This window comes from Cuculus canorus, chromosome 6 (genome assembly GCF_017976375.1).
Source record: "Cuculus canorus isolate bCucCan1 chromosome 6, bCucCan1.pri, whole genome shotgun sequence".
Lineage (NCBI taxonomy): Eukaryota > Metazoa > Chordata > Aves > Cuculiformes > Cuculidae > Cuculus > Cuculus canorus.
The window spans coordinates 17,139,685-17,153,063 of NC_071406.1; the positions used below are offsets into that span (position 1 = coordinate 17,139,685).

Genomic DNA, 13,379 nt, shown 5'->3' on the forward strand with positions numbered 1-13,379 from the left:
AAGCACCCAGGCACAGCCATCCTGCACGCAGGCATGCACACACCAGTCCCTACACACATACACCGACCCGCACACACAGCCCAGCCCTAACAGACACACACCAGTGTATGCATATGCCAACACCTACACACATCCCAAGCCACAAACCACCACATTCCCTGCACCGCTCAGGCTCTGAGGCTGCTCAGGCCCATCCTTGCAGCTCCTCTCCAGAGCCCTCAGACCCCCATCACTGTGCACCCCAGGGACAGGTTCCAGCCCACCTTGTTGTGCAGCACCACCACATTGTGTGGTGCCGCATTGAGCCACGTGTCCATAGCTTTGCAAATGCTGCAGATCTTCTCCAGCGCTGGGGTGTGCAGGTCGGGCCACCCAAAATCCAGCACCTGGGTGGTGGGGACAGACAGTCAGGGGTCACATCCACGCTGTGCTCTGCCCCCTCCAGAATCCCCAACCTGCTGGTGTGCAAAACCCAGGGCACGTACCCAGGCTGGGGCACCATCATGTTGCCCCGACATGCCCCGCACCCCCCAGCCTTCCCCCAGCCGTTTATCCCACTGCCCAAAACCCTGCCCTGGGGGCCATTGGGGCCATCCTAGATCTCAGCCTCCTCTGGGTCATTCAGCTCAGCAGCCCAAGGCTCCCCCATGTTCACAGGGACGGGGACAATGCCTTAGGGAGGTCTCCAAGAGGCTTCAACAGCCAGATTTGGGCTGGGGACAGAGTGAGGGTTAAGCTGAGACCCCGTAAACTCATTGGGAAGTCTTCGTGCTTTCCTTCCTCTGCTCTTCCACCAACTGGACAGAATAGAAAGGGTGACTTCCTACCCCAAACAGCTTGCACTGGGGAGCTGGTCCCACAGACAGCCCTGCCCTGAGCCCCTCTGCTCCCCACAGCTGTGACCCACCTTGGGGTGAAGTTTGCTGATGTCATGTCTCCGCTCAGAGAGGTTGAAAAGCTTCAGGGAAGAGAAAAGACAGAGTGAGGGGACACCTTTCCTCCCACACTGCCAACCTCCACCTCTTCTTCACTTCAAAGCCTCTCCAGATCCCACTGTGAGAGGTTGCCCCAAACACATTAAGCCAAGTAATGCCTTGCCATGGGGCAACTAAATGGCCAAAAACTCCCAGAGGATCCAAGAGGGACTGGAAAGCTTCAAGGAAGGAAAAAATCCATCCACCTTAGTGCAGAGACCCCCCTCACCACAGCTGAGCCCAACGGGAGGCAAGGATACAGCACCCATCACCTGCAGCAACCCATGCCCAGGACCTAAGCACCCTAGGCCCCTCCCCAGTCTGGCAAGGACCCAGCCATGCTCCTTACCACATAGTTGTTCCCATGCTTGGACTTCAGCATGTGGGCCACCTCATGGAGATTGTTGCAGAAGCTCTGCTCCTCAGCCGTGCTGGGGTAGGAGACAGCAATAATCCGCTCTGTGATGTACACCAGGTCCAGTTCGCAGCTGCTATCCATAGCTGCGGTCAGACTCACGCTCCTGGGCAGGGGAGGAGACCAACATCAGAACATGGGATGGAGAGGTGACTCTGTGACCCTTCCCCACACTGCACAGCCCCTGGGGTTAAGCGAGACGGGCTGGAACACACGGGGACGCAGCAGCAGAGCTGCCCACAGCCTTTCTCCTGCTATCAGCCCCACTGGGTTGTCTTGGGGATCCCGAGTTGGGGATGATGGGTCATAACCCCCATGTCTTCTTCATGGGAAGCATTTCCCAGCTGCAGCACATCTGGAGAAGCTAAGTGTTGGTGGGGGAGGGGGAGAGGTTCAGAGAGGGTAGATACGGTCACCAGAGGGGAAACTGAGGCATCTACCTGGATGCTTTACGGCGTGACTGTCCGCTCCTAGGGGATTTTGTGGCATCCTAAAGAACCAGAGAGGAAATGTGAGTTATTGCCCTGACCCAGCCCACAGCCAGCACAAGGGCCCTCCTTGAGCTGAGTGTGATGGTGCTGCCAGAGCATACCACCTCCACCACACTGCACTACGCACCATAACATGCCTAAAATATCTCTGTCTTCAAATCCCACATGCTGAGCATCCTGGTGGTACCAAACCATTATCCCCCCACCACAGCCACAAGCAAAACCCAGGTCTCACAACCCCTATGTGGCTGAGACCAGCTGCTACAGGCACTGCAGGTCTGGTGCCTTGACACAGGGTCCCAGAGGAGCTTGGAACAGGATGCTGCGGGTGGGAAGACAGTCTCAGGCCTGCCACAAGTTCCTCCAGCCTCAGCTGGGCTCTGAGCACACACCTTGCAGGACAAAGTGGCTTTGGCACTGCCTGAGGCAGGGGCAGGTTTGCTGCCCAAGCAGCGGCAAGGAGCCAGCCAGGCACAACGGTTTGCTTTGGCCCTGGCTCTGCAGAGCCAAACGCCGGGAGGAAATGTTTGAGCTCTCAGAGCAGGAAACTTCTATTTATGCATGTTCTCTGGCCTCAAGAATTTCATCTACAGCCGGTTTTCTCGGTGACTTTGTGACCTCAGCTGAAAAACAAAGCAGGTTTCCAAAAAAACCTCTAAGAAAAAACACACTCACACCTCATTAGTTTTAGTATCTCCAGCTAACGAGTAATTTAAAGACTCATCTCATGAAGGCAGCATGTCCCAAGCTCCCAGAAGATCCAGAAATAAGAGATGCACCCCATGGCCAGCTCACAGGATGTCACTTTTATCCCCAGAGCTGTGGGACCTGGTGTCACCCTCCTTGGGGCTGCAGCATCCCACAGGCAGCACATCAGAGGCAATGGGACAAGGTGGGAGAAGTTTCCACCGTGCCCTTTGCCTGCCGTCTCCCACCCAGCATGGTCCCAGGGCTGCTCCCACAGGCAGCTGGCGTCACCCTCCATCACCCTCACGTCTCGCTTTCAAGGTCGGGCTGCCCAGTAGAGCAGAGCCAGGCTTGGCAGCCCACTGGGCCTGGGGACAATGGTCTCCCCTCCCAGTTGAAGTCGCTCTGAGTGGCAGCAGCCCCACCTGAGTCTCCAGTGGTGCTTGGGCAGCAGTGACAACCCCCACCCAGGTTCTCCATAGGGTGCCTGAAATCACCTACTCACCCCAGAAATCCCACAGCAGTGCTGGGGGCAAAGAAGGAGTTAAGATGCATCAAAAAGAGAGGTAAAACCTTCCCTGGGCAGAGCTGGGGGCAAAGAAGGAGTTAAGATGCATCAAAAAGAGAGGCAAAACGTTCCCTGGGCAGAGCTGGGGGCAAAGAAGGAGTTAAGATGCATCAAAAAGAGAGGTAAAACCTTCCCTGGGCAGAGTTAGGGTGCATGGAACAAATTTGAATTTGAGCGTGGGCTTATTTTTGTGTCACCCACTGGTGACCAGGATGGTTCCCCACCACAGGCTCTGCTTTTTCCCAAACCATCATAGCTGGAGATGTCTGGGGTCCCACACCCACCAGCCAAGGCCGTCCTATCAGCCCCTGTCACCCGACCCAGCCACAGCAGCCGCCAAAACCACAGTCTTGCCCAACAAAGGAGCTGACATGGACTCACTCTGCTCTCCTGCCTGGGGAAACTGAGGCACGCGAGGGCAAGCAAGGTAGGGATTCCAAAGCCTCTCTCCCTTTCCATACCTTGATGGTGGTGAGACCCTTCTAATCCATTTCCATGGCATGGTGGCTCCACTCCGTGCATCCTCCTAGCCCTGGGGGAGTGAGTGCCTGCAACCAAGGCCACCCCAGCATCCCCTACTCTGTCAGGAGCCCCCTGGCTCTTGCCTCCTCCCCTCCCCGATCTAACTGCAGCCACATTGCCGTCTCTGCCACCAGCCCCTGCACAAGAAAGAGTCAGCCCATGATAAGAGCAAGCGCTTGCATTAGTAAACACTCCTGTCCACCACCAGGCTGGAAGACCCTGCAAAGGTCCTCTCTGGAGCAAAGACCTTGGCCAAGCCAGTATGCCCCAGTCCAGCAAAGCACAGGCTGGTCTCAGCCACAGTGGGATGAAGACCCTTCCTTGCGAGCTCCATCAAGAGTCTGCCTCCCAGCCCCAGGTTCTAGGCAGTATTCAAAACCCACAGGTCCCTTCTGCCTGGGAAGAGTGACCTGAGACATGAGAAAGACTGCAGAAATACCACGAAACTTGCCCAAAAGACAGCAAAGCCATCCAAGAGGGGGTCCTGACAGTCACATTGTTTTTTTCCAGCTGTGGATGCTCTTTCTCCAGTTTAGAGAGGGGTTAGAAACATGCCCTGGACAACCAAAGGGATGGGGCAAAGCTGGCTCCCAGATCACAAAGGCATTCACTCTCTTCCTTGTGGTAACTGTTCTGCCTTTATCCCTTGGGTCCCAGCCTTGGCACACAGGGAGGCCGGTGAGCATGTTGCGGGCAGGGGGGAAGCTGTCCGCGTTGATTTTGGCAGGGCATTTGTCTACACTGTCTTAGCAATTTCATGTCCACAGATTAAATAACATATCCTCAGCTCCAGGACAGGAAAGCCGGCTCTGCGGCAAAAGCCCTGCCCCCCTCTGCCACTTCTACCTCTGCCACTGACCCTTGGCACCTTTCTCGGCCTTTGGCATAGCCATCATCACCTTGGATGGCAGAGGGAGGGCTGGGGGATGCTAGGAGAGGGGATGTGTTGGAGGCATCCCAGGCTGACCAGATTTGTGCTGCAGGGGAGGCGTGCAGCAATGGGACAGGCACAAGTGACCACCCAGGAGGTCTCAAAGCTGGCGGCACTTACCAAGACATCTGCCTGCTTCGCGATGCTCTCCACTGGGGATGGCTGCAGGCAGGCAGGAGTAAGGGGAGGGTGAGAAAAAGGCAAGCGAGAGAGAAGGAGAGAGAGATTGAGAGACAGACGTGCACACAGAGCAGGGGCTGGGGTCAAAAGTTCCCCCCTAGCTATTTCTGGCCCTTCCTAGGAAATGCGCCGCAGTCTTGTTTCCTTCCCTGCCTGCCAACATGTCCACACTTCCTAAAGGTCAGGAATCCCTCGAAACCTAAGTGTGGAGCTGGGGCAATGCTTGGGCATCAAGGATGCTGCCGTCCTGCCTCCCAGCAGCTGCCTCCCGTGCTGTTTTGCTGTCAAGGATGGAGAGTGCTCGGCTGAACCCTGCATCCAGTGCCTCACCCCACCTCTGGGATCCCACCTGGAATCTCCACAGTCAGGCCTCACAGACAGGAGGTAAACAATGGGGTGAGCCCCAAGTAGCCCCACACCCAGCCTGGCCGCCAGCACCAGCAAACTCAGTTCCTCAAGACAAACACAGCCCCACAGGGCTGGCAGAGCACCCCAGTGGGACCTGAGCCGGGGTCTGAGATGCTAAAAACCAGGCAAATTTGGTGACACGTGATTGGAGTCCATGGAGAACTTTGAAATGGGGCTAGGGACAAGAATTAACTTGCTGGGGTGGGAGAGAGTCCAGACCCCAAATACAGGGATCAAGAGACAGACCCGTCTGCCTAGGAACAGTTGCTTGGGGTGCCAGGGAGTGGCAGAGCAAAGGAACACAGATGGGTGGCTCCTGGAGGTCTTGGAAACAGGGGGACCCTGAGACCAAGCTGCTCTGGTCCTGGCAGCAGTGCTGGGGCTGCCATATACAGACCACGGGACAGGGCAAACCCATTTCGATTTCCTCCCCAAGCCGCAGTAACGGTCCCAACTCAAAGCCAACATGTTTTTGCTGGTGATAAGTGCCCAAGGAGGCTGGCAGGGGCATGGGGTGCAGGCAGAGATTAAACCCAGGACAGATAACCACCACGGGGCCCCAGAACAGCCAGCATGCTCCCTTTCTGTCACTTGGGCTCACATGCTGCTCTCGTGAGCTCACAGAGGGCCTTCCCCTAAAACCACTTTTCAGGTGAGGCCCCTGCTCAGCTACAGGGTGCCCAACCTGGGGCCATGCATGGGGCACAGCCACTGCCAGGCTGCTGAGCCCGGAGCTGAAACCCTGCCAGGGCCTTCTCTCCCAGGCGCCTGCCCCAGCAAGCCTTGGCACACATCCAGAGCAAGAAAGAAGGGCAGCCACACCAGCCCCTGCCAATGCCAGCCTCCCTGCCGCCACGGGCCCACCTTGCCCACTGCCACAGGCACAGCTGAGCTGGGGAAAGGGCACGGGTGCTGCTCCACTAGCAAGATGCTATCTGGTGGGTACTACCATGGCACAATTCCCAAACACCTGCCCCAAGCATGGTCCTGCTCTCGTTGCCATCTCAGTGCCTCACCATCCCTAGAGCCCTGCCCATGGCCCGGACAGCGTGGCAAGAGAGCACGGTTGCCTGCCTGGCACCCATGAACCCATACTCCCACACAACTGGGTGTCCAAAGATGGGGCACCCAGCTGCTTTTACTGTGTCCAGAGAGGACAGGGTAGGAAGGGCTGTGCATCGCACCCCCACCCCTGCTGCTCATTAAAGGTCCCCAGGAAGGACAAAAAAAGGAGGTGACAATAACAAGGGACGTGAACGCGTGGCCTTGGGCGCCCTGATCCAAAGGTACATCTGGTAGAGTCATCTCCGGGCATGCAAGAAACTGCCTCAGCTTTGGCCTGGGGGGAGGCCCTTGGCGCCAGAGGACCCCAGAGCCCAGGCTGGTCACGTCCCATCTGTCTGTCCCCTCAGAAACCCTGCACACCTCTCTTCCCCAATCCACAGCTCCAGGAGTCCCATGGCGGCTGGGCTGCCTCAGCTTGCACGGCTCAGACATGGGATGCCTTCCAGCCAGCAATGCTCCCCCCACAGCACCGAAAGGGGGGGGAGGGGGTGTTATTACCCCAGCACAGGACCCCTGTGATTTTGGGGATGAAGGACTCACATCCTGAAGCCCCCAAGCAGAGAAAGCTCCATGCCCAGTGCAGAACAGGGGGTCCCATTGCCCCTGGTGTTCCCAGAGCCCTGCTTGCCATTCATGGCTCACGGGGGTCTTGCTTACCAGCTCATAGTTGACAGCAGGGGAGCAGGGGGTCACGGCCTGCAAGGAAGCAGAAAGAGTGGCAGGATTAATCCCTGTAGCCTCCATCGCAGCAAGGGGCATGGAAAGAGGCCAGGCTGCAGCATCCCATCCCCATCAAAAAAATTCCTGCCTAAGGAGCTGATGGGGGCACAGCGATCCATGGCCCTGCCACCCTGGACAGGAGCACGGGCAGCATCCCAAGGTCAGGGATGTACTCCCTGATGCCGGGAGCGGGCTGGGAGCTAGGGCAGCGGTTCCATTCCTCCCGGGGCAGCCCCAGCCCCGGGTGGGCACGGCGGCTGCTGATGCCAAGAGCAGCTGCTGGAGCAAACCCCAGCCCGGCCTCGTGAGCGCTGCTGCAGCCGCCAGCTGAACAGCCCAGCTATTGTTACCTTAATTACCAGAGGCAATTACTGACAATTAACCTTGGGTTTTGCGTGCACCCCAGTCCGCCGGGAAGCAGCAGCACGCCAGGGTGGGAGAGGCAGCGCCTCGTTTGTCGGTTCCGGGGGCAGCGGGAAAAGCCGCTCCAGACCAGCGCTGTCCCAGAGGTGCCAGCAGCAGCGGGAGGGTGTGATTCGGGGCATTTTGTCCCCTCCAATCCCCCTTCCGTGTGTCCCCAGGAGCGGCGACCCCCAGCCAGCCATCCCCTGCCCATCCCAGCATTGAGCCAATGTGCCAAACACCACTCAGGGGTTTGTCCCTCACCATGTCAGCACAAGGAATCCCTCACACTTCGCTCAACCTCCCCTGCTCTGGGTCATACAAAGCAGGATTTGCCCCAATCACCCTACTCGGAGCACCTGGATCCCACCTCATCCTGGTGGCTGCAGCGTGATGCCCAGCGCCTGCCCTCTCCCCCCACCACTGAGATGTTAGCATCCTGCCTCCCTGTTTTCTTCAGGGGTTGTTCCTCCTCCTGTTCCCTTTCCCTGCGTATTATTATTATGATTTTATTCTAATGCAGAAATGCTTCCATAAAAGGCCCCTTTCCCTGCCCCGCGGCGCTGGCCCTGTGCCAGCCTCCCTGGAATGTTCTCCGGCACTGAGCCGCTGCAGACAGGGCCAGCAAGGGCTGCGCTGTACCCCGCACCGTGCCCTACACACCCTCACACTCTTCCCCCAGAGGTGCTCAGCCAAGGACCACCAGCCCCAACTCAGCCCCAGCTCCTGAGGCTGGCGATGTGAGATGTGCAGCTCCCTACCCACGGGACACGCTGTTCCCATGGACAGGTAAGGTCCATGCCCTCCCCTCCTCGGCTGCCAGCACCAGGAGGTTTGCAGGCGACAAATGATCCTTCTGCTGGAGAAGGAAGAAAACTGAGGTGCCTGTAGTCATATCCCCTGCCCTAGCAGATTCTCTGATATCTAACAGGGGCTTGAACTCAGCCAATACCACTCCTCCCATGCACAGGAGACACCAACACAGGCTATATGGAACTTTCTCGTGACAGAAAGGCAGTTTTAGAAAGACTGCAGGAATATAACGCTGCTTTCAGCTTCCATCCCTCTCTCAAGTTGGTTCAAACATGTCCTGGGTGCAGGGAGAAGAGGGAAGACCCTGCCCCAGGCAACAGACCCCTCCCTAGCGAAGTGAAGCTCCTGACCCAGGGGTGCAGAAGCATCCCTCCTGCCCTACAGAACCCGTTAAGAGTTTCACCCCACAGAAGTCCGCAGCAAGCCCCAGGACCACTACCATTTCCATCCCCTAGGACCCCAACATCCCCCATCGCTGGGAGGGGTAGGAAAGGCAGGGGGACCTGCACACCCCTGGTCCAGGCTTCTCCTCACTGTGGCAGACACAGCAGCCTTTCTTCTCCCCCCACCGGTGTTTGCATTCCTGCTGCATGGCCCCTGCCGCTGCGACCCCGCCACCCGGCAGCCCTGCCCAGGAATGTGAGGAACGAGGCGCAGCGGGGCTGCCGCCCACCCCGCCAGCCCCCCACAGCTCCCCGCCCGCCCGGCCCCCCAGGTTGTAGCCCAAGACATTGCCTTGAGACTCGGGTTTTGCAAAGTAGCAAAATCAGTTTCCCAGTGAAGGAATCCCCACAGCCACGAGTGATGTGGACTTTCGGATGTCTCATAAAGGGCTGGGCACACCCTAAAGTCTTCCTCTGGAGAGCAGTGATGGACAATCCCGCTTACAGCCAGCTGCTCACCATACCTAGAGAAACTCTACACTCTCAAGATGCCTAAGCCCAGAAGTAAACATCTGGCTGGCAAACACCTGGCAGCCCTGGGCCACAGCATCCCAGAACAGAGCAACCCATGGAAGCCCTCCTCCAGGCTGCCACTCAGGGATCAGCCTCTGCACTCCAGATCTCTGACGGGACTTCAGCAGTTCACAAGCACCGAGCAAAGCTGGAGGGATGCAGACATCCACCACCACCTGGTGATGAGACACCTCAGAGCCTTCTCCATGCTGCAACTACCAGCCACATTTCCCTCACTCCCAAATCCTGCCTCTCCCTCCTCCTCCTCCTCCCTCAGCAAAATAATCCCTGCAGCCACAGAGGTGCCCAGGGATATCGCCGCACTCTGCTCCAGCTGGAGCATCCCTGCAAGTTGTAGCTCCAGCATGCAGGATGCCAACAGGGTTAGGGGGGGACAAACCTCCACAGAGAGGCCCTGCAATCCGAGAGCAGGCTGAGTCGGTGCAGCATCAGGAATGGGGGACCACGAAGGTCCCCCCTGGCCATCCTGCTGAAGCCAGGCAAGCGCTGGCCCGCAGCCCACGGTACAGCCCGCCTGGCTGCCGGTGGGCAATGCAGGCCCATCTCTGACGCATATCCCTTCCTTTGGGTGGTGGTTTTTGTTTTTCCCTTCCCCAGGAGCTCCGATAAACATTCCCCAGCCGGCCAATATCCGGGCCAGTGCTGACCCTTGCAATGCCGGGAGGAGCAGCAGCACCAGCCACCCTGGCCTTCATCCCTGCACGAGAGACTCACTTCCCACAGCCAGGCACCAAGATGCCAGCAAGCCAGCCTGGCTGCTGTAATTGGAACTGGAGTCATGCTGTCAAAAGGGACACCCTCGGCATCCCTGACACCTAGCAAGCCAGCATCAGACAGGCACAGCCCTCCTGGTCCCCCTACCCAAAAGGGATGTGGACCCCAAAAGAAGGGAGAAAGGCACCAGAAAGAGGGGTCCCCTCCCAAGCCACCCTGTGAGCTGCCAAAGAAGATGGTGACTCAGTGGCTAGACTGGCGACTCACAGGACAACACTGGGGTAGCATCAATGTCAGCTCAGCCTACGTCACCCCACAGGGAACCTCATGGGGTCCCACGTCACCCCATGGGGGACCTCTTCCTCCCTAGCAAAGCCACTGAGCTTTGTGCCACCCACATCCCAGCTGGACTGCCCATCACCTGCCTATGCCCTGGCTCTTTTCACCCCAAGGTGCTGTCCGAGACAAGGAGAGGGGCTTAGGGACAGCCACCAGCCACAACAACCCTCCAGCTGGCCCAAGAGCCCCTTCCTTGCTTGTCAGCCCCTCCAGCCGTGCCACAGCCACTGACCCTTGCCAAACTTCCTCTTAGCTGCAGCGTGGGGCAGAGTGGGAGCCCCAGTCTGGCACCTCACAGCAGAAAGTACTTTAAGGAGACCAGCTGGGGCCACCAAGCTAGGGATGTCAGGGAAGGTTTTCCCCTCTCCAGCAGCCCTGTTCATCCCTTCCCGGTGGGACCAGCTGTAGCATCCTTCCTCCCTGCCAGCCAAAAGGGGGGGTCTACAGAGTCTGGGCTCAGAAGGTGCCCCTCTGACCATCTTCCCTGCCCTGCACAGGGGTCACATTCCCCATGCCCATACCACTTGCTGCCCGCTCCTCCCTTCACATTTCTTGCAGCTCTGGCAAATCTCCTGTTTATGCAACATGTCCCCGGCGGGAGGACGGCATGTTTCCATCCACGCACCCGCTCCCCCCCTCGCCCCAGCTCCACCCTGCCCAGCACAGCCTCGGTGTGCAAGGCACAGGGCGGCTGCATGGCGCCCTAGCGCCTCACATGTGAGTCCCACGGAAGGGACAGAACCCCAGCAGCACACAGACCCTCTCTGTGTCCACCAGCACTCACGGCATCTGCTGCTTTGGGGGTTTTCCCCTTGGGTGGGGGCAACTGGCAGCTTTGCCGAAGGGCTGGGGAGCGGCTTGGCCAGCAGCTCATGGTGAGTCAGGCTGGGCTGACTCCGGGGCATGGAGGTCTCACTGCTCCCAGGCTTCCTTCTGAGCATCTCCAGCCCATCCTGCAGCTGGGCCAGGGACTGTCACCATGCTGTCCCCTCCATGCCAGGATGCCTGGCAGTGCCTGTGCCAGGGCAGAAGCCACTGGGCTGTCCTGCCCCTGCATTGCCCAAGATGATGGTGGTACCTGGGGAGGGTACTGCACAGCAAAGAGCCACCACTGTGCCAGGGATGTACCCCAAGCTGAGACAGAACCCCTTCTCTCCCCTCTATGTCCCCAGGGAGCTGCCCCATGGCCCATCCCCACCAGGAAGGCGGCAGCAGGGCCAGGACAGAGGTCACCTGGTGCAACCAGCTCTGCAGATTAGGGCTGAGATACCACCAAAGGACAACAGCCGCTCCACCCCACAGCAGCCTCAGGGGCCACCACTTGGCACCTAGATGCACTCCAGGACCCGACAACCCCCAGCAGCCCCCAGCTGGCCAGGCCAGCAGCTTGGGCACAGGGAGATGAGATGGGACAGGGAAGACATCACACAGGGAAGCTCCAAGGGGTTGCAACGGAGGCGGCAGCACCAAAATAGCCCTGGTTTCAACCCAAATAAGGGCAGGTCCCGGCTCTGGGGTGGTTTGAGCAATCGGCCCAGGGGTTGCCAAGTACTGACTGGGAGAAGAGGGAAAAGGTAGTATTCCTGAGCCTGTCCAGGGGGAAAAGTAGAGTTTGGAGGTCAGGAGGGGGACAGAGGTGCCTCCACATGCCCAGGACAGGGGCTGGCCCCACTTTACCAGTGGGCACTGGCTTGGCACAGGGCCGGCCACCGGCAGGGAAATGCTGTGTTCCAGTGCCTAAAAAGGCAACATCTGCAGGCAGCAGGGTCTGGATCCAGCCCTGCAGGCCATCGCCTGCCTGGCACTGGCCCCAAAGTCCCAGCCATGACCTGCTGCCAGCACGCACCCAGAGGTGCTGCCACCCCACTGCAGGGACATCCCTCACCCTGATCCCACAGGCAGCCTGTCCCAAGGTTGAGCATGGGATCACTGACACTCTGCACACAACATGCCCCAAGGGACGGCATGGGGGAGCCCCCAGCCCCAAACTGGCCACGGGGATTGGCCAAGGAGCAGCTCCTACATCAAGGATCAGCTAGGAACAGACTCGCACTGGGATGCAGACTGCTGCAGGCGGCTTCACCAGGACTGGCTCACGCACTCACTGCCTGGATTCTTAAGATTGGTCACCAAGTGGATTCTCACCTGGGACTGGTCAGTGCATGGATTCTTACATGGGATTGGTCACCAGCTGGATTCTCACCTGGGACTGGTCGGGCATGGATTCTTAAGTGGGATCAGTCAGAGCATGGATTCCCACACAGGATTGGTCAATACACCAATTCAGACACGGGATTGGCCAGAGCAGTGATTCTCACACAGGATTGGTCAGAGCTGTGATTCTCAAGCGGGATTGGTCAGAGCAAGGATTCCAGTACAGGATTGATCCGTGCACCGATTCTCACATGGGACTGGTCAACAAGTGGATCCTGACCCGAGATTGATCAGAGCAGGAGTGCTCATGTGGGGCTGGCCGGCACACAGGCCCACAGGCAGGCAGGTTGGCTGCCTGTGCCCCATAGTAAGCCTTGTGTGGTACCCTGCCCCACAGATCAGATCCCATCTGCCAAGCTGGTGGAGCACTAGGCTACTAGCCCTGTCGCTAGGAATAGAAACCCAACTGCAGGCTTTGGGCTGCCCATGGCATTGGGGCACCCATCAGCCCCTGTGGTGCTGTAACCTACCTCGAGGGGTGGTCAGGGTGCCAAAATAAGCTCTGGCTGCCCCAGGGAATCTGTGCCCCCGCAGCAGAGAGTGTGAGGGCTTCCCTGATGAAGGAAAGCCCCAAGCAGATGGAGACTAGGATAAGCACTGTGTCATCACCCTACAGGCCACAGCTGAAGACATCACAGTGAAACCAAACTGTTGAGCAGCACCCATAAAGTGCTGTTTCCACCTATGGGCTTGGGAGTTGAGGGATCAAGAGGAGGAAGCAGGGACAGAGCTGCTCACCCCTGCCAGGGGTCCGTGCCATGGGGCTGCTCCACTCGCTGCACCCCAACACTCACTGGGGTGGCTCTGATGACACTGTGACAGGATCCCGTGGGGATGGGCTGCACAGGGCCAGGCATGGAACAGCAGCAAAGCAAGCAGGACGGTGGCCAAGGGCAGGGCACAGCTCTGCTCCAGCAGCCCCCCCTAAACAAGCCAGGATGCAAACAGACCCCTCAGCT

At 58.6% G+C, this 13,379-nt stretch overlaps 1 protein-coding gene across 27 annotated transcripts in view; it reads right to left on the reverse strand.

The window, feature by feature from the left end:
* Window positions 1-13,379, reverse strand: part of TNS1 (tensin 1) — a 69,047-nt gene that overhangs the window by 38,036 nt on the left and 17,632 nt on the right. For 13 of the 27 annotated variants that reach the window (XM_054070277.1, XM_054070275.1, XM_054070282.1 and 10 more), the window contains 5 exons: window positions 6,782-6,937; window positions 1,830-1,879; window positions 1,324-1,495; window positions 908-958; window positions 264-386 (listed from right to left, as the gene is read on the reverse strand). In XM_054070277.1, the coding sequence (XP_053926252.1) occupies window positions 264-386; window positions 908-958; window positions 1,324-1,495; window positions 1,830-1,879; window positions 6,782-6,937 (552 nt within the window). Of the gene's footprint in view, window positions 1-263; window positions 387-907; window positions 959-1,323; window positions 1,496-1,829; window positions 1,880-4,708; window positions 4,751-6,781; window positions 6,938-9,532; window positions 9,782-13,379 lie in introns of those variants that run through there. The other 14 variants (XM_054070281.1, XM_054070293.1, XM_054070296.1 and 11 more) reach the window with 5 other exon arrangements.